This window comes from Denticeps clupeoides, chromosome 7 (genome assembly GCF_900700375.1).
Source record: "Denticeps clupeoides chromosome 7, fDenClu1.1, whole genome shotgun sequence".
Lineage (NCBI taxonomy): Eukaryota > Metazoa > Chordata > Actinopteri > Clupeiformes > Denticipitidae > Denticeps > Denticeps clupeoides.
The window spans coordinates 369,241-390,270 of record NC_041713.1 but is presented as its reverse complement, the minus strand read 5'-3'; the positions used below and the strand labels follow the sequence as shown (position 1 = coordinate 390,270).

General features: G+C 48.2%; 1 protein-coding gene across 2 annotated transcripts in view; it reads right to left on the bottom strand.

The window, feature by feature from the left end:
* Window positions 1-253: 253 nt before the first annotated feature.
* The window catches only part of spop (speckle type BTB/POZ protein), a 37,821-nt gene continuing 17,044 nt past the window's right edge, over window positions 254-21,030 (bottom strand). The window contains exons 3-11 of one of the 2 annotated variants that reach the window (XM_028987412.1): window positions 17,623-17,807; window positions 17,268-17,389; window positions 17,043-17,194; window positions 9,348-9,475; window positions 3,350-3,527; window positions 2,044-2,099; window positions 1,411-1,533; window positions 1,081-1,223; window positions 254-977 (exon numbers count right to left, since the gene is read on the bottom strand). In XM_028987412.1, coding sequence (XP_028843245.1) covers window positions 833-977; window positions 1,081-1,223; window positions 1,411-1,533; window positions 2,044-2,099; window positions 3,350-3,527; window positions 9,348-9,475; window positions 17,043-17,194; window positions 17,268-17,389; window positions 17,623-17,700 — 1,125 coding nt within the window. In that variant the 5' untranslated portion in view covers window positions 17,701-17,807 and the 3' untranslated portion in view covers window positions 254-832. The remainder of the gene's footprint in view (window positions 978-1,080; window positions 1,224-1,410; window positions 1,534-2,043; window positions 2,100-3,349; window positions 3,528-9,347; window positions 9,476-17,042; window positions 17,195-17,267; window positions 17,390-17,622; window positions 17,808-21,030) is intronic. The other variant, XM_028987413.1, reaches the window with a different exon arrangement.

Here is a 21,030-nt window from a genome sequence, read left to right as displayed (position 1 = left end):
CACCGCTACACACACACACACACACACACCCCAATACCGTTACACACACACACACATACCCCCCAACACCACTACCAACACACACACACCACTACACACACACACACACAAACACCGTTACACACACACACATACAGATACACCAACACTTTACTTTACAGATGCTTTTGTCCAAAGCGACTTACAAGGAGAAGACACCAGCAATTCTCATTCGGTTTCCAACACTGCCACACACACAATAATGAGACGAGTGTGTTTTTTGTACTTTTTAATATTTTTGTTTGCTTTTTGGTTTTCATACAGAAAGTTCAGGTTTTAAATACACAAGTGCTACAAGGAGAAATTCTCAAATAAACTGTCACAAAAACAAAACTGCTATTTACATTTATTTCCCCATTTGAAGCTCTTCTCTCCAATTCCTCATCACTTCCATTTCCTGAAGAAGAGGGGATAAACAGGAAGCCTACAAGTTCACTTCCTCTACTGCTCTGCAATCGTCCAACCAGAAGTCAGTCCACAGGTCTCCTGTATAAAAATGGTCGGCGGTGCTGACATCTAAGGAGGGTCTGAGGGACACGTCAGGACGTCACGGAGGAGCAGGAATCTGCAGGAGCATGGGTGGTGACAGCGCCCCCGTCTGGCTGGACGCTCCCTTCTCGCTGATGGAGAGATGACCGGTAACAGCTGAAACTCCAGATCTCTTTTGGGCTGGGTCCACGAGAGGGTGTGGCGTGGGGGCGGGGTCAGGACCTCCAGGCGACGTGGCAGAGCGGAGATTCCTGGCAGAGGGAGGGCGGGGTCAGGGTGGGAGTGGCAGGGAGGGGCGCGGGAACTAGGACTGTTTGAGGCGTTTGCGTGGAGGTCCCAGAAATGGACACTGGGCGGAGGCCAGAGAACGGTACGCCTCCGCAACCAGGTGGGGATGAGACGCCACCATGGACTTCCATCCGGACGTCTCCATCACGTCAGACGCGTGGCTGGAACACAAACAGGGAGGTGGGGGAGGATCAACATAACGAGAGCACAGACAGGAAGTGAAGGGTGCGGTAGCCGCGGGGGCGGGGCCTGGGCACCACTCACTAGTTGATGAAGTCGACCGCTTGTGTTTTGAGCTGGTCGGCGCTGTGAAGGTCGGCGAGGATGAGGATCTCGGCGGCATTTTCCACCGACAGGCTGGTGCATAAAGCATCTTCACACATCACCTTGAGACGCTCCAGAGCATACTGCGCCGGGGGCGGAGCCGCACACGCAGGAGGAGACCGGGACAAGAGGAGAGGACAAGAGAATTAGAGATCCTGCTTAAAACACACACACACACACACACACACAGGGGTTCGAATCCCAAACCGCCGAGGTGCCACTGAGGTCCCCGTGATCACCGTGTGTTGTGTATCACACACACCTACTTACCTTGTCCGCTGCTGCCAGCAGGTCGTCGGCCATCTTGTCCAGGTTGGGGGCCTTCCCCGTGTAGATGAAGCCCATCATCTCTTTGAACACCTCGGGTTCCACGTCGTTTATCTCCACACGGTTCTATAGTGGAGATCAGAACTGAGGTGAGAACCGCAGCAGCAGCTGGAGTTCCTTTAAAACCCACTTCTGACACGGAGAGAAATAAAAATGGTTCCGGGGTCCGGCGTTCCGGCGTTCCGGCGTCCCGCCCGCAGGCCGCCCTGCGATCACTCATCAATACACACGTCTCACGAGGAGAAACTACAACGCAAGCACATCTGGCCACAGAATATGCATGATGCAATCTGAGGAAAGAGACCAGAGTTCTGTTCGAGCCCCAGACACACACACACACAATGTGCTCCAGATAAAGACATTGTCCCCTGGGACGTGTCCCTTCAGGGACGACAGCAGACCCACAGCGAGGAGAGATGAACGGATTCTGAGATCACAGCAGCGATGTAAATAATGTTTATAATAAAACCATCGTTGTCAGAAATAATTACACGCCAGAAAGGGCGGGGCGGGTAGTTAGTCCCACATAACTTCCTGTTTCTTTTTCTATTATAAAGTGTGAGAAGTGAAACTCACCTTTTTACTCTCTTCCATCTCGTGCTCGAACATGGCGCTGAAGACAGGAGACCGTGCTACACACACACACACACACACACACAATGCTCAGTGTATTGACATCTGCTGCACACCATAAAATCACCATAAAAATGAAGCAGTAAGGGGTCGGGGTTCTTCCTCTTTCACAAACGTTGAAAATTGCTGTGTGTGTACAGGTGTGAAAAATGCTGTAAACTAAGAATGTTTTTTAAAAAATTATTAATAACCGTTCATTAACAAAATGCTAATTGCACGCAAACAAAAGGAAAATCTAAACAATTACTTGCTGTTGTTGTTATCGGAACCTCGAAAATGGAACCTCGAAAAAGTGGCGGTGAAATTCGTGACAATATCTTCATAACGTGACTGAACAGAGATGAGACACGATGTAAATGCAGGTCATGTGATGATAATGCTTGTGGGGGCTCATAATCATACGGTGTTGGGAGGACGTGTCAAAAAACACGGGAGAAAAGCGACCACTGGAACGAATGTCGAGTATTCTTCAGTCTATAACGTAACAAGAATAATATAATAATAGGATAACCTTGTTTTAATTATGAAATGGCTTTGAGTAAAATATGTTTTTCTGTCTGTTCTGCAGCTTTAAGGAAGCCAAATACTCTGGAAGTATATTCATGTTCAGATGCACATTGCCGGTACTGCAGCAAGCCACTAGGGGGCAACTGCAATTGTTTTGGTTTCTTATTTCAGGGCTGCCTGAAATAAGAAACCAAGTCACATTGTGATTACTGAGATCAATTTTGTGATATGATAAACGCCACATACAATTACAATTACTAAATCTTTACATCACTGCAAATGTTATTTTCCCAATACTGCAGCCTCCTAAAATCAATCATAATAAATCAACAAGAATTTTTGGATAAACAGGAATATTGCTGTGTGTGTGCGTGCGTGCGTGCGTGTGTATGTGTGTGCATGTGTGTATGTGTGTATGTGTGTGTGTGTGTGTGTGTGTGTGTATGTGTGTGTGCGTGTGTGTGTGTGTATGTGTGTGTGTGTGTGTGTATATATGTGTGCATGTGTGTATGTGTGTGTGTATGTGTGTGTGTGCATGTGTGTATGTGCGTGTGTGTGTGTGTGTGTGCGTGCGTGCGTGCGTATGTGTGTGCATGTGTGTATGTGTGTATGTGTGTGTGTGTGTGTATGTGTGTGTGCGTGTGCGTGTGTGTGTGTATATATGTGTGTGTGTGTTGTGTGTATGTGTGTGTGTGCATGTGTGTATGTGCGTGTGTGTGTGTGTGTGTGTGAGTGCATGTACCTGCTAGGATGGCTTTGTGGGCCTGGAACTCCTGCCCGGCGACGCACAGTGAACAGTCGGTGAAACGTGACTGTTCCCACAGACCCCCCAACTCGTCCGCCAGCCTGCAGTCTGGAACCTTCACCATGTTCATGGTGTTCTGGCCAGAGATGTTCACAGAGTCCTGCACCACGCTCACCTGAACACACACACACACATACACACACACAGTCAAACACTAAAGACCACACACACTAAAACACACACATACACCGTATCACACAAAATACCTACAATATCGGAGCTAAACGTTGTATTTCCTCACTGTTCGAATCAAAAAGCAACTTTACCTACAAGCACACTGAACAAAAATCCCATTAACGCGGAATATGGAGGCGTGGCGTATGGAGGCGTATGGAGGCGTATGGAGGCGTGGCGTATGGAGGCGTGGCGTATGGAGGCGTATGGAGGCGTATGGAGGCGTATGGAGGCGTATGGAGGCGTATGGAGGCGCAGCGTATGGAGGCGTATGGAGGCGTATGGAGGCGTGGCGTATGGAGGCGTATGGAGGCGCGGCGTATGGAGGCGCGGCGTATGGAGGCGTATGGAGGCGTGGCGTATGGAGGCGCGGCGTATGGAGGCGCGGCGTATGGAGGCGTATGGAGGCGAGGCGTATGGAGGCGCGGCGTATGGAGGCGTATGGAGGCGTGGCGTATGGAGGCGTGGCGTATGGAGGCGCGGCGTATGGAGGCGTATGGAGGCGTATGGAGGCGTGGCGTATGGAGGCGTATGGAGGCGTGGCGTATGGAGGCGTGGCGTATGGAGGCGTATGGAGGCGTATGGAGGCGTATGGAGGCGCGGCGTATGGAGGCGTATGGAGGCGTATGGAGGCGTGGCGTATGGAGGCGTATGGAGGCGTGGCGTATGGAGGCGTGGCGTATGGAGGCGTATGGAGGCGTATGGAGGCGTATGGAGGCGTGGCGTATGGAGGCGTATGGAGGCGTATGGAGGCGCGGTGTATGGAGGCGTATGGAGGCGTGGCGTATGGAGGCGTATGGAGGCGTGGCGTATGGAGGCGCGGCGTATGGAGGCGTATGGAGGCGTGGCGTATGGAGGCGTATGGAGGCGTATGGAGGCGTGGCGTATGGAGGCGTATGGAGGCGTGGCGTATGGAGGCGTATGGAGGTGCTCTGAAAGGTGCTATTGGCCTGCTTCTCGACCATAAGACGTCTCCAAAGGCAACAAATTTACATCCTCTTTACATCCAACCGTGTAACCACGGCAGCCCAGGACCTCCACATCCAGCATGTTCACCTCCATGATCTTCTGGGACCAGCCGCTCGGACAATCAGTCGGCATAAAACCGTGAGAACTGTCTCAGGGAGGCTGATCTGCATCTCTGGACCTGCCTGCAGTTAGTCACCGTATCCGATATACCCGGTTCTGTTCGGTTCTGGCCGTGTGGATCGAGTGGCCCATGGCGTCTTATTGGTGGAATTTTACCGTGTGGAGATCGTGAGATCACCTCATGTTGCCGCATGATAATCCATATTGGAAGCATCTGTACACGCTTCCTGGAGGACGAAAACGTCCCAGTTCTGGCATGGCCACCAGACTCACCGGACCTGCTCTGGATCGGCGTACACGACAGCGCGTGAAGAGGACTGGACCAACATTCCACCGGAATTCCACACCGGATACCGACCGGTTTTATGGAGACAAAACCACAGTGGAGCGTTTATATTTCTGCTGAGTGTAGAACATCGGTCAGGACTCGAGAACCGGTGACGTGTGAGGAGCTGGATTTCTATTATTGTGCTGGTATCGGTCCAATACTGATACCAACATGGTATCGAGCATATTGATATTTCGGATTGATCCGCACATCCCTCCTACCCAAGATCCCTGGCGGCACTTTTTAACCAGAAAACCACCAAAAAACGCTATTCTAACGTAATCCACGCAGAATCGTCCACGTCCGCATCACGATGCATCGATTATGAGATTCATTTCCAAACTCCTATTTAGAACCACGTTGGTGGTACTGGTGGTTTCCAGAGAGAGAGATGAGGGGTGGGTTGTGTGTGTGTGTGTGTGTGTGTGTGTGTGTGTGTGTTCGTCTCACAGCAGTTCTCCACCATGCTGGTTTTGCCACCTGTTCCAGTCAACAGTGAACACATCCATTTATCTCACTGCAGGACGCTCGCGTTCACACACACACACACACACACACACACACACACACACATCACCATTTGTGGTGGACAGAGGAACCTGCCGCAGGATCTAATCAAACATATGAAGTTTCTTCTTAACCCACAAACAGGCAATTACCACAACCCTGCCCCACCCAGTCCCCTTCACTACCCACACTGCACCTGGGTTCCTCTTCTTGTGACTGTGGGGAGCAGGACAGGAACATGTGGAACTAGAACTAGAACCAAACCCAGCAGGAGGGAGGGAGGGAGGGAGAGCGAGACAGAGCGAGGGCAAGCAAGAGACAGAGGGAGAGCGACCAAGAGACAGAGGGAGAGCAAGAGAGAGACAGAGGGAGAGTGAGAGAGAGACAGTGGGACAGAGAGCGAGAGAGAGGGATAGCGAGCGAGAGACAGCGGCACAGAGAGAGAAAGAGACAGAGGGAGAGAAAGTGAGGGAGAACGACAAAGGAAGAACGAGAGAGAGAGAGAGAGAGAGAGAGAGAGAGAAACAGACAGTGGGAGAGAGAGAGACAGAGGGGGAGAGAGAGAGAGAGAGAGAGAGAGAGAGAGAGAGAGAATCAAGTCAATCAAGCCCCCCTGGAGAGTGATTAATGAAACCAGCTGTAAGGAACCAGGCTGTGCAACATACGCAGGACCCCACACACACACACACACACACACACAGAGCATTAATCACTCTTAATAGGCAGCCTTGCCATAACAAGAGAAAAGTGAGGAGGAAGAAGAGCATGTACACGACTAACTAAGTAAGAAATGAATTATTCATGTGAATTATTACACCCTCTACCCTAAACTTGTCCTCAGTGACGCCCCTTTAATGTAAATCATGCCCACCATGTTCGTAATGAGGAGGGTTTAAAAGTTCCTCCACAGACAGGTCCATTTACAGGCTCGGTGTTCTAGAACACACACACACTGACCACCAGTCTATGAATGTAGAACCCCAGGGTCAGAACCGCAGAAATAGAACCAGAATCATTTCAGCATCAACACATCAATCATAATGAACAAGAGATTCTACAGAAAGGGTGACTATTCATGCAGATGAGGTCAAAGGTCAAGTTTGTGACAGGTTCTGATGTTCTGAAGAGAAGTGGCTTCCTCCAGACATCTTCTCCTCACTGTGGAGGCAGGTGCCCTCACACCTGCCTGCTGCCGTTCCTGAGCAAGCTCTGCACTGGTGGCACCCCGATCCCACAGCTGGATCATCTTTAGGGGACGTCCTGGCGCTTATTGGACTTTCTTGATCACCCTGAAGCCTTCTTCACAACACTTGAACTTCTCTCCTTTGAGTTTTTGATGATCTGATAAATGGTTGATTAAGGTGCAATCTTAGTAAAAAGTGAAAGTGAAGTGATTGTCACACGTGATACACAGCAGCACAGCACACAGTGCACACAGTGAAATTTGTCCTCTGCATTTAACCATCACCCTGAGTGAGCAGTGGGCACCATGACAGGCGCCCGGGGAGCAGTGTGTGGGGATGGTGCTTTGCTCAGTGGCACCTCAGTGGTACCTTGGCAGATCGGGATTCTGATTACGGGGCCGCTTCCTTAACCGCTAGGCCACCACTGCCCCAAAGTAGCAGCAAGTTCCTTGGCCGTGAAGAACTTTTTGCAGGTAACCATGGTTAACAGAGGAAGAACAATGATTTCATGCATCACCGTCCTTTTAAAGAATCCAGTCTGACAGAATCATCTCCAGCCTTGTGCTCCTCAACCCTCTCATCTGTGTTAATAAGAGGAGCACTGAAATGATCTCAGCAGGTCCTTTTGTGGCAGGATGAAATGCAGTGGAAGTGTTATATGCAAATTACAATCATAAAAAACGATAGCAGCAAACTTGTGTTTGTGCTTACATTTACACGAATGTACAACTGTGTGTGTGTGTGTGTGTGTGTGTGTGTGTGTGTGTGTGTGTCGGTAACAAACTGCTGGCCCTTTGGTCTTCTGAATGAAGACCAAAAGAGAACACAACGTCTTTCCTTCCACCAGATGGACTCTGATCATCAGGACGGTTTTCCCGACTGAGAGCGCATACACACCAACACCACGTTACTGTAATGACACACACACACACACACACACACACACACACACACACACACACATTCAGAAACATTCCTAAATCTCTGCATCTCCCACTGCTTTTGTCTCGTTTCCTCCACCTCTTTAATGGCGTGTGAGTGTGCTGTTACAGTAACGTGGTGGTGCTGGTGGTGTTACACCGAGTCTCACCACAGCTGCTACACCTGGAGAGACTTGTGACTCAGTCGAGTGGCATATGGCTGCGCTGGGTGACGAACGAGGGCCGTCACCCACAGGAGAGAGAGGGGGAGAGAGAGACTCCACCCAGCTCTTCATCCTCCTCTCTCGGCGGCATGAGACCATCTGGAGGGGAGTCGAGCCAAACACTCCAACACAACAACTGTAAACAGTGTTTTCCTGCGCACACACACACACACACACACACACACACACAGAAGAGAAGCTGAGGACACCAGTAGCTCTCCGCTTTGGAAGGAGTTTAAACAGACTTGCATCCAACAATCCCCTCTACACCCAGCCTGGCTCTGCATGTGAAACGGGGAAATAAATTTACTCCAGTAGGAGCAGCAAAAACATCCAAAATGAAGAGTAAAAGTAGTCCTCCAAAACAGCACAAAAGTACGTAGTGATAAAACTCCTCAAGTGCTGAGTAACTGAATATCTCATTTATTTTTACAAATACACAAATACAGTATTTCCTAATAGCAATATTATTATTAACTTATCAAAGTAATTAATGGACTAAATCTAGAAGTTTTTACAATCTTATATATGCCAATTATGTGTGTTAGCATTGATATATTAAATTTAACAGCTAAATGCTAATTACTTACATTTACATTTACATTTACGGCATTTGGCAGACGCCCTTATCCAGAGCGACTTACAACGTGCTTTCAAGTTACCATCAATGAAGAAGTGACTTCCCCCCTCCTTACATTTTCTAACAAAACGCTGAAAGAGTCGATACGAAAGGCTGGAATTCTGTATTCTTACTGTAACCTTTTATCTCTGGAAATGTCACATCTGACATTTTTCATTCCTGTCAGAGCTGTAGGACTAGTTTTGTGCCGCTATGGCCCCCCGGTTTGTGCGGTCATGTGACTGCATGGCTACGTCTGATTGGTGAAACGGCGTCATGTCATGGTCATAGTCTGTCTGGCCAAAATAAAGCATTTAAATGGTTTTAAAAAGTAAAGCGTAGAGTGTAGTGAAGTAACGAGTAGAGTTTCTAATTCACACATGTACTCAAGTGGGGGCAGTGGTGGCCTAGGTGGGGGCAGTGGTGGCCTAGCGGTTAAGGAAGCGGCCCCGTAATCAGAAGGTTGCAGGTTCGATTCACGATCCGCCAAGGTGCCACTGAGCAAAGCACCGTCCCCACACACTGCTCCCCGGGCGCTTGTCATGGCCGCCCACTGCTCACTCAGGGTGATGGGTTAAATGCAGAGGACAAATTTCACTGTGTGCATCGTGTGCTGTGCAGCTGTGTATCACATGTGACAATCACTTCACTTTAAACTTTAAGTATGGAGTTACCCTCAACAGACCCACCAGATCCACTGATCAGAACCCAGTCCAGTCCAGTCCTGCTCCACATCAGAATTCACAATGATGCATCTTACAGCCAATCATCGTCCCTCAATCTGAACAGGACCTCAGCAACAGAACCAGAACCAGACTGAAGAGCCGGCCTCCAGACTCTGTGGGGTGGGTCAGATGGTCCCTTGTGATGAGGCCGCCAATCAGACTCACCTCGCAGAAAAGGGTGAGTTTGTCGTCGGGAAGAAGCCCATTGGCCTCGTCCAGCAGGAAGTCCCGCCGAATGAACTTCTTAAAGCCCCAGTCCTTCCCCTGTACGAAGCGGTAGGCCCTCTGGGACTCTGTAGAGACACACACACATGGAGTGATGAACATCACACATTCAAACATACTATATATATATGTGTGTGTGTGTGTGTGTGTGTGTGTGTGTAGGACAAAAAACAAATATGACCAAAAGAGGTGAACTGCCAAATAGGTTTTCCCAACTGGGTGCAACCACGCAAACACAGCAGAATGACGGGAAACAAATCCCCCATGACTGCAGCCAGAGGGCCTCCAGAAGCTGGTGAGAAGAAGAGGAACAGAAATCTGGACACAACGTTTGGTCCATCGTCACCTTGTCTCCTCCCACGTAGTACATTACTGTTTGTACAGGAATCAATATTGTCTGGTTGAAATTGATGATAATGACCTTCTGGTTCTGAAACACAACATCAGAGGTCATACATGGTCAGTGGGTGAGAAAAGGTGACTTCATTATTCTCCTCCTGGTTAACGTTCTAAGCAAAACGCACAAGTCGTTTGGAGTGGTGGTGAACTAGCTGCTATTTATGACTGATTTCACGGTCTTGCAGCCACATGAGTTTGATTATGATTCCTCTACAATATTGATTATTGAGTCAGATGGCCAACTGACCTTTGGTTTTATCTATAAACCCTCAGCACCATACTCTGCTTTTCAAGATGATTTCTTTGATTTCCTCTCCAAAATTGTGGTGGACACATCTAACTTGGTGACTAATGTTCATGTGGACAATCTAGATGATCCCTTAATCTGAGATTTTACTTCCATCTTGATTCCTTTCGAGCCACTCAAAGTGTAATAGGTCCTTCCCATAACTGTGGACACACTCCTGTATTGCAATTAAGAACCTGATTGTCCATCCTCATGTTCCATTTACATTTACATTTACATTTACGGCATTTGGCAGACGCCCTTATCCAGAGCGACTTACAACGTGCTTTCAAGTTACCATCGATGAAGAGATCAATTCCGGTTCACTAGGACCCCAACTATGAATACATCTATTTAGTTCACTCTGTTGTAGATTCTGTACACAAAGTTCGACAACAAGAAAATTACAATTTAATCTAAATATTCTTTAAAGAGGAAGGTCTTGAGCTGTCGTTTGAAGGTGCTCAGTGACTGAGCTGTTCTGACCTCGAGGGGAAGTTCATTCCACCACCGAGGGGCCAAGATGGAGAAAAGTCTGGATGAATGTTTTCCTTTTACCTTCAGAGATGGAGGGACCAGGCGAGCAGTACTGGAGGCTCGGAGTAAACGAGGTGCAGTGCGGGGTGTAATAAGAGCTGTGAGGTAAGATGGTGCTGCTCCATGTTTGGCTTTGTAGGCCAGCATCAGTATTTTGAACCTGATGCGTGCAGCTACTGGGAGCCAGTGAAGGGAACGTAGCAGAGGGGTGGTATGGGAGAATTTGGGAAGGTTGAAGATTAGTCGTGCTGCTGCATTTTGTATGAGTTGTAGAGGTCGGATGGTACATAGTGGTAGACCAGCTAGAAGGGAGTTACAGTAGTCCAGTCGTGAGATTACTAAGGACTGAACCAGTAGTTGGGTGGCCTGGGTTGACAGATAAGGGCGAATTCGTCTGATATTGTAGAGAAGGAATCTACATGAGCGGGAAAGATTGCTGATGTGAGTTGAGAAGGAGAGTTGGTTGTCTATTGTTACCCCAAGGTTGCGGGCTGTTGCAGAAGGAGAGACCTGCGAGTTGTCTAGGTAAATAGCAAGATCCTGATGTGGTGAAGAATCTGCTGGAATGAATATTAGTTCAGTTTTGGTGGGATTGAGTTCAGGACAACTTCTAGTTCCAGTTCAGGACAACTTCTTGGTTACATTTAATGTGCAGTTAGGATCCTGCAGGATCCTCCAAGACCCACAAGATACCGGGAGAAGTGCACTTCACAATTCACTCAACTTCTTTGTCCATCCCTGTGGCCACCAGATTTAACAGATTCTGTAGAATACTTACAACAAGTAACAGTCAACATGGTCCCACTAATGACATGGTCCTGTTTTACTGTCTCTGCGGAGCTATCGGTTAGCGCGCTTGGCTGTTAACCGAAAGGTTGGTGGTGCAAGCCCACCCAGGGATGAAAAATGTCTTTTGGGCCAGCGGTGGCCTAGCGGTTAAAGAAGCGGCCCCGTAATCACAAGGTTGCAGGTTCGAATCCCGAGCTGCCAAGGTGCCACTGAGGTCCCCTCAATGTCTCACAATGACAATCACGTCACTTTCACTACATGGTCACTCCAGTAAACATGAAATGCATTAGTGTTCAAAAGAACAACAACCACACCAATCAACTCAAACAGGAGTAATGCGGATTGGAACGGAAATGGCGTTCCTCAAATCTGGAACTGTTCAGACTAGACTGGAAAGACAGTCTCATTAAAAAAAGGGACATTAAACTCTTTCTCGTTCATCTTTTGAAGAAAACAAGAACAATCCTTGATTCTTATTTGACACCATTGCTAGACTATCAAGAGCTAATGATAACTCCATAGAGCCAACAACTGCAATAAGCAGCAGCCGTTTTAAGGATTACTTTGACAGTAAGATAAAGCAGATGAGACAGAACATCTTAGGTAATAATCCTGTGGATGAGCAAGGACATATGCATGTTCCTGAGGACCTCACAGATCAGTCTGCACGTACACTTGATTTCTTGCCCCAATTACACTCTCTGAACTTTTTGTCTTGGTCTCCTCAAGTAAGCAATCAACCTGTATCCTCGACCCAATCCCTGCTAGACTACTGATGGAGCTACCAGCTACGTTAGGTTAATCACTCCTGGGCTTAATCAACTCATCCATTGGTCTTGGCGATGTTCCTTTATGTCTAAAGACAGCTGTTATAAAACCACTGCTTAAGAAACCTACTCTTAATCCTGGGGTTTAATCAAATTACAGACCAATTCCTAACATTCCATTCATGTCCAAAGTTTTAGGAAAGGTGGTAGCACAACAACATTGTGCTTTTTTAATACAAATAACATATTAGAATTTTTTCAGTCAGGTTTTAGACAGAACCATAGTAGAGAAACTTCCCCACTGAAGGTATTGAATGACCTTCAGAGATAAGATTTGACCAGGATCTTGTCTCTGTGCTAGTGCTCTTAGACCTTAGTGCAGCCTTTGACCCCATAGAACATAACATTGAACTAACATCAGCTTGAAATGTTAGTTGGAACACGTAGGACAGCTATCTCCTGGTTCCACAGGGCTCAGTACTGGGCCCTTTGTTATTTTCATTGTACACGCTGCTACTCTGTCAGTTAATCTGTAGACAAGTAAATTGTTGGGTAAATTGTTCTTTTTTTCATCTTGGTCCAGCCAGATGAAGTTCACCACCTCCCTAAACTAGAAAATTGTCTGAAAGACATCAGAGATTCGGTGCTCAGCATGGATAGGTGTTGGTGATTGGACAGAATATAGATTGGAGTGTGCTGTTTTTTCCAACTGGTTCTCTGTAAAGAATTTGGTTGATTGTCACATTCAAAATATTTCCAGGACGGTCTACTTCCACCTAAGAAACATTGCTAGAGTTAGGAAGTTTCTCTCCATCTCTGGAGAGAACTAGGAGGTATCATCACATTACGCCTGTATAGTCTTCTTTGCATTGGCTTCCAGTTAAGTCCCATACTGACTTCAAGATTCAGGCTTATCACCTATAAAGCTTGCAAGTTCTTGCTCTAGTTTATCTTAGTAGTAACCTACTAGTCCCTCATAACCCACCACACTCCCGTTGTTCTCTGTTAGAAGGCTTACTGGCTGTCCCCCGTGTAAGCAAAGTCTCTGCTGAAAATAGAGCGTTTACCCCGAACCCTCAGCCACAGTATCAGTATTAAAATCCAGACTTACACAGTCTAGCCTGTAACAACGCTCCCCGCACCGTTAGTAACTCACCGGAAAGGTCTAGTTCTCTGTTCAGTTACTGTCATTTGTCACTAACTCACTCTTGTCTTCTCTCCATCCTTCATCATCCACTCTGCTGTTTATGGAGAGTTTAATGTAAAGTACGTTTAAACTGCATTTCCCAGTGTTCATTGCGGCAGGAAGAGGAACTTTATATGAGATCCAGGGAAAACTCAGAAAGGGGGATCTGGGGAACCAAGACATCTTCACGTCTGGTTACAGGTGGTGTGAAGAACCTACAGCAGCTGCCAGAACCAGAACTGCAGCTGGACGCTGTTCCTGACAGACAGAGAGACAAGGAAACAGGTCACATGACCCAGGAGACATGACCCAGGAGACATGACCAGGTCTCTAAATCAAGCTGGGTCACCGGTCAGAACAACCAGACTTCCAGCTCCACCGGGAGAACCACCAACCGACCACAAGATCAGAGACAGAGACAGAATAAGTGTGGAAGATCAAGACAGGCTAGCAGAGACAGCGAGCAGCTTGTTTCCAGTCAGCAGAAGTTGGAGGAGATACAACACACATATGCCAGATTCTATCAGTGGCACAGCGGGTACGTTCAGACTGGCACAGGTCTCTACACAACAGCTGAACAGCTGTCTAACACACACACACACACACACACACACACACACACACTAGGGTGTGACGCAGGTTATTTTCTGGTTTTATCAGAAGAAGGTTATGAAAGTTGTGTTATATGGTGGGTGGAGCGAGTGACTCGGTATTGTTTCATGTTCTTAACTGTATTTAGTAAAGTAGTAAAGTTAATAAATCGCGTCACTTCCAGCTCAGCTCCAATTACAACAGAGGGGTGAGTGGGTGGAGCCACATTAACTCGAGGGGAGGGGCTTTCATCCCATTGGTGTTTGCAGTTTAACAGGTGCTGGTGCTACGGTGACGTCCGCTGTTCCTGGACCACAGAAGAAGTCTTGATCTCCACAGCGAAAGCCCCTCCCCCCAAGTTAGCGCCCAATCACTGGACACTTCTGGACCAATTTCAAAAGCGGGGAGTATTGCACCATGCAGAGTAACGAGAACCTTGTCACCCCTAAAACACAGACACTCTTTTAAATGACAAAAGAAATGTTCCTGGAATAAACTTCCAGCAGAAACGCAGTATCGACATCCTTTCCAGGAGCATCAATACGGTCCAGTCCTAACGTCCAACTGAGACACACACACAGAGGATTAAGTGTCCCAACCTGGACCAACCCGTTCAGCTTCACAACCAGACAGAGATCACCATGGACACTAGCAGGTCCGATCAGGTGATTATTGATAATCAGATATGTTGGGGTCCAGTGTTATGGACTGAGTGAAATTCACAGGAGACAAATTAAAAGTCATCTGAACACGGTCCCCATCACAACCTCCCGCCTGAGGCTGCCGCCAGAAACACGTCCAGCACACAACCGCCATCCAAGACCAGCAGCACCTTCACCGCAGCCAAGAACCACCAGAAGCTCCACCTGCCAGCTACCGCAGCAGCATCATCATCAGACCCGGCGTCCCGCGGCGTCTCGCGGCGTCCCACACGCAGCGAAACACTAAATAAACCGTCCCGCTCTGCAGCCCACTTCTCTTAATTAAAGCGCTTTACTTTCTCTTTATTTCTCCCTCCCGTCCCCCTGAGGAGGCGCAGATTAAATTGGATTCGAAATGATCCAGAACTGATGGACTCACTTCTGTCCCCGTATTTCCTCACCACCAAATATGGCCGTCGGAGGCTCATTTAGAGCGCGAGCGGCGGGCGCGGGTCTCCGGGGAGACGGGCTTGTTCGCTTTCTCTTTACAACCTCTCCTCTCCTCTCATATCTCCACAGGTCCTTCAGCGAGATGGGCCGCGCCCGGTTCCACCGCCTGTCTGACACAAAGGCCGGATTCAGCGACGGAGCCCCGGATTTGCGGAACGGAGAGAATTCCGTTCAGCACATGGAGGATTTATGCTCCAATTTACAGCGGAACCCAGGCGGAGAACGCTGCATTCTAGATCTGGATCAAGAAGAATTCATTACCAGATCATTAACATTACAGAAAAACAATAAAACTCATTCATGTTCACATTATGTATTCACAAAAAACACAAATGTCAAAATTCAAGATTATTGATTATTATTCCATAAATCAAGAGCTCCATTAGGCTTCTATTCTGCTCCAGCCCAGGCCAATTAGAAGACGGCGTGGAACATGAACACAGCGAAGAACCAGCGCTTGCAGGCAGGATTCAAGCGGAACATTAACGAGGTCCAGGGAGACGGGAGGGAGGAGACGTCACGAACTTGGGACAGTGGGTACATGTTAGAACATGTTTCATCGATGCTGAATTGCGATTCTGCATTTACGCAGCGAAGAACGTAATTGATTATATCAGAAGAACGTTAGAAATGAACGGCGCATGGACGGCATACATGTTCGCTTGGCGTTCGTTGCTGTGTAACGTCTGTGTAACGTCGCCGTGTAACGTCTGTGTAATGTCGCCGTGTAACGGCGGCGTGTAACGCCTGTGTACCGTCGGCGTGTAACGTCTGTGTAACATCTGTGTAACGTCACTGTGTAATGTCGCCGTGTAATGTCGGCGTGTAACACCTTCGTGTAACGTTGCAGTGTAACGTATGTGTAACTTTGGCGTGTATCGTCGCCATGTAACATAGGCGTGTACCATCTGTGTAATGCTGCTGTGTAACGTCGCTGTGTAATGCCGTCGTGTAACGACATTGTGTAACGTCGCTGTGTACCGTATGTGTACCGTTGGCGTGTACCGTTGGCGTGTACCGTTGGCGTGTACCGTTGGCGTGTACCGTCGGCGTGTACCGTCGGCGTGTAACATCTGGGTAACGTTGCTGTGTAACGTTGCTGTGTACCGTTGGCGTGTACCGTTGGCGTGTACCGTTGGCGTGTACCGTCGCCGTGTACCGTCGCCGTGTACCGTCGCCGTGTACCGTCGCCGTGTACCGTCGCCGTGTACCGTCGCCGTGTAACATCTGTGTAACGTCACTGTGTAATGTCGCCGTGTAATGTCGGCGTGTAACACCTTCGTGTAACGTTGCAGTGTAACGTATGTGTAACTTTGGCGTGTATCGTCACCATGAAACATAGGCGTGTAACATCTGTGTAATGCTGCTGTGTAACGTCGCTGTATAATGCCGTCGTGTAACGACATTGTGTAACGACATTGTGTAACGTCGCCGTGTACCGTATGTGTACCGTCGCCATGTACCGTTGGCGTGTACCGTCGCCGTGTACCGTTGGCGTGTACCGTCGCCGTGTACCGTTGGCGTGTACCGTCGCCGTGTACCGTTGGCGTGTACCGTCGCCGTGTACCGTTGGCGTGTAACATCTGTGTAACGTTGCTGTGTAACGTTGCTGTGTAACGTCTCTGTGTAACGTCGCTGTGTAACGTATGTGTACCGTTGGCGTGTACCGTCGGCTGTACCGTCGCCGTGTAACATCTGTGTAACATCTGTGTAACGTCTGTGTAACGTCGCTGTAACATCGCTGTGTAATGCTGCCGTGTAACACCATCGTGTAACGTTGCCGTGTGACATCTGTGTTACGTCGGCGTGTAACGTCGGCGTGTAACGTCGCTGTGTACCTTCGCTGTGTAACGTCGGCGTGTAACATCTGTGTAACGTTGCTGTGTGGTTATAAATGTATGGCGTGTGTATGCAGGCCCCGCCTCTCACCCATGGCTTTAGTCTCCTCCCCCTTGGCATTGAGGATGGAGAATTTGAACTTGGCGCGCACTTCGCTCTTCGGACAGCTGACCAGCAGGAGGTAAAGGGACAGGTAGTCCTTACTCTCCTCATCTAGTCCTTTAGGGTTCACACGTAAACACCTGAAAAATACACACACACAGTCACACACACACACAACCAATTCCTCTTCTACATGGCCCCTCCCACACATACCATTTCAGCTTGTCATTGGCTCCAGAGGAGAAAGTGGAGCTTTTGATGACCTCACCCATCTCCTCCCGACAGAAGCTGAAGTTGTTGATGGTCCACATGTAGGAGAACTTTACCACTTTGATCTGAGGAGGGGTCACAGGAACCCACGTTTACTTCTTTATTTTTAACATCTTTATTTTAAGATCTGTACGGTAAGTGTTGGACAGACATCAAAAAAGCGAACATCAAAAACAGCTTTCATCTTAATAAAGTCCAACAACAAAGACGCTGAGAGAGAGAGAGAGAGAGAGAAGATAATAAAAGCCCAGAGAGAAACAAAGCACCATCACCACCCGCAACAGGACCCATTTCTCACCTGAGTGTAACACCAGCTTTCGGCCACAGGGCCGCTGGACATTTCGGCAGGGGGGGGTGGACTCGGGACCCTGGACATTGCCAGCTTTGAGGGTGGGGTAGTGGGGCCACAGCAACAGATGGTAGAGGAACCCTGACCACACACACTAAAGCTCTCCTCTCCTCTCGTCTTCTCCTGGCTTCAGCCTGAAAGAGAGAATAAAGTATAAACAATAGACACAGCAGCACAGCACACAGTGAAACGTGTCCTCTGTATTTAACCATCACCCTTGGCGGATCAGGATTCAAACCAGCAACCTTCTGATTGCGGGGCCACTTCCTTAACCGCTAGGCCACCACTGGCCCAGAAACACAGATGGTTCTCATCATCATCATCATCATCCCAACCACAGCAAAACTTCTACACCAGTGTGGGTTAGTGTCAAGCAGGGCTGTTCGAACCGACTGGCTCTAAACCCACGTTCTGCTTCCGTACACCAGGAACTACATCAACATCAGCAGACTAAGAGAAGTTCTGTCAGAGTGGAACCGAGCCGCGCTCCGCTGTCTAAATACGGAGGGGATCAGGAAGGAATTTTTAAAAAGGCGCCCAGCAGAACTTCACCCTTTTCCACCGTTCTTCTTCCTGTGCCAGATCCCAGGTTTGCGAAATTAAAGCGCTTCTAGCTTTTACAGCAACAAACAGATTTTTTTAATATATGAAGAAATAAGAGAAGAACTTAAAGTCGCAGGGGTCACACAAACTGACAAAACCGTAAATAAGACGAAAACAAACTGAAGAAAGAAAGAAAACCGGAAAAAAAGAGGGAAATGTGAAGAGCGATCAGATGAATTGCAATGTCCCTCTATGCCATAAAACCGAACTTAATCCTCCCCCCCAAAAAATATTCCCACTGCACGTCATCCCTGCCACAGGAGGACTTGCTGAGATGATCCTCCGGTGATCCAGCTGAGGAGCACAAGGCTGGAGATGATTCTGACAGTTAGAATAGCAGACTGGAGGCTTTAAATCATCGTTCTTCTTCTGATAACCATGGTTACCTGCCAGGAAACACGTGCAGTCGTCATTGGAGCTCACCAAAAGTACAGAGATTGGACGGTGGAGGACTGGGGGGAAGTCCGTTTCTCTGATCAAGCCCCTTTCTGATTGTTTTGAGCGTCTGGACAAATGATTGTCCGGAGAAGAAGAATGGCTGCTTCTCATCCACTCACAATGAAGAATGGTACAGAAGCGTCCTCCTACAGCAACCCTCGGTGAGCAGTGGGCACCATGACAGGCGCCCGGGGAGCAGTGTGTGGGGACGGTACCGAGATCAAGGGGACCTCAGTGGCACCTTGGCGGATCGGGTTTCGAACCAGCAACCTTCTGATTACGGGGCCACTTCCTTAACCGCCAGGCCCCCGCTGCCCCCCGCTTCTTGTTCTTCACCAACAACAGCTTGGAAACTCCCCGAAACTTAATCCAATTGAGGACTTGTGGTCAATCCTTAAATTTGAGCCCTGATTATGAAGGAACGTGGCACCGTCAGTCAGGATTTGGCCCAGAAGTTGATTGACAGCTTGTCAGGGTGAAGTGCAGAGGTATTGAATAAAAAAAATATTGCAAATATTGCTGCAAATATTGGTTCTTTACATAAATCGTATAAATAAAAAAGCTTTTGAAACGTCAATAAACCACAGAAACAACGAACAAGATGATGTAAAAACACTAAAGCAGCGAACTTGGTGAAAACCAGCATGTATTGGGATTGGTGCTAAGTGGGCGTGGCCCGTGAAAATGCGGTGGGTGTCAATGCGGACGGCTTCTCGGTTGGTCCCCAGTTCAGCAGGTATCAGAGCAGAACTCCATCACCTCCACCCTTTCTCTCTCTCTCTCGCTCTCTCTCTCTCTCTCTATAATGATCAGTGATTGGTTTTTAAACCCCCTTCCTCCCTAACGAGGATCTTCTCCTGCTCTTCCACGTAATTGGCCTGTGATTGGAAGGGAGAGTCATGGCCGGAGCGCCTCAGACCCGCCGAGCAGTGGGAGAGAGAGACAGGAGGCGTGGAGGACGAGCGACAGATCAGATCAGGGGACAGAAGAAGAAAAACGTCACCGTCAGTCTAGACGTTAGGGAGGGGGACAGCAAAAAAAAAAAAAAAAGAACATCTCCTCACTGGTCTCCACAAGCACGGCTTCATTAGACTCGTGTGTGTGTGTGTGTGTGCGTGTGCATCAGCTCACACGCTTCCTCTCCTCTGTGATTAGAGTTTGGATCTGATGAGAAACACTGGTGGCATTTTTCACTCCGTAAAAACAATAAAATATTCATCATGAAAGTTGGCCAACAAGTCAGCGCTCATTAGCAATTTAAATTACCTGAGACTTCCTAGCAATTAATTTCTCTGTGTGTGTGTGTGTGTGTGTGTGTAGTCATCAGAGTACTTATCAGTTGTTCTTGACACACTTCATTCTGCATCAACCAGCCAAGCAACCTTCCAGTCTGCTGAACACACACGGTTCATCCCGCCTTTCACCCCCATTGCTCATGTCACAATATAGGACTTTCGGTGACAAACACATCAGCGAGTGGCTCGTCCTGATAACATAACTCTCTCTCTCTCTCTCACACACACACACACACACACACACACACACTGCACAACTGTGGTCAACTGCTGAAAATAGAACTTCTGCTGGTTGACTACAGTACAGCAGTACAGCTTACAGGAGAGGATATCTGCTGCCATGGCAACAAGTAGCCATGGGGATCATCAGCCATGTGGGCGGGGCTTCCTCCACTGTAAGGTAACGTGTTATTATTGCCATTCGCCCTGCCACACCCCGCCACGCCCACAATTCATGTAAACTGGAGGGAAGCAGGTGACGTGACTGAATACAGTGACAGGGAGGTTACCACGGTTACACACCGTTCAGGTGACAGTGTCGGGGTTGCTCTGATCAATGTTAGCACCTCCTCCTCTTAATAATAATAATTACTAATAAAAGCTCCACCTCTCTTTATACCCGACTTCCCCCACAATCCACCAGACAACACAGCAGGCGACAATTATCCACGACACTCTCACACACACACACACACACACACACACACACACGTTAGGGACATACAGAAAAATATATATAGGTATAAAAATGGAAGTGATCAAAGATCTCCTCTAGAACGAGGTGGAGCTCCCAGTTCTCGATCTTCCTCCTCGCTCTGAGTTTACCCCTGACACACCACCAGGGAGATCAATTAAACGCTGACACACACACACACACACACACACACACACACCATACTACATGATATGCTTAATCCGATTAGTATTTGGAATTGATTTCATGGAGAAATAGGCAAACCCAATAAATTGCACACACACACACACACACACACACACACACACACACACACACACACACACA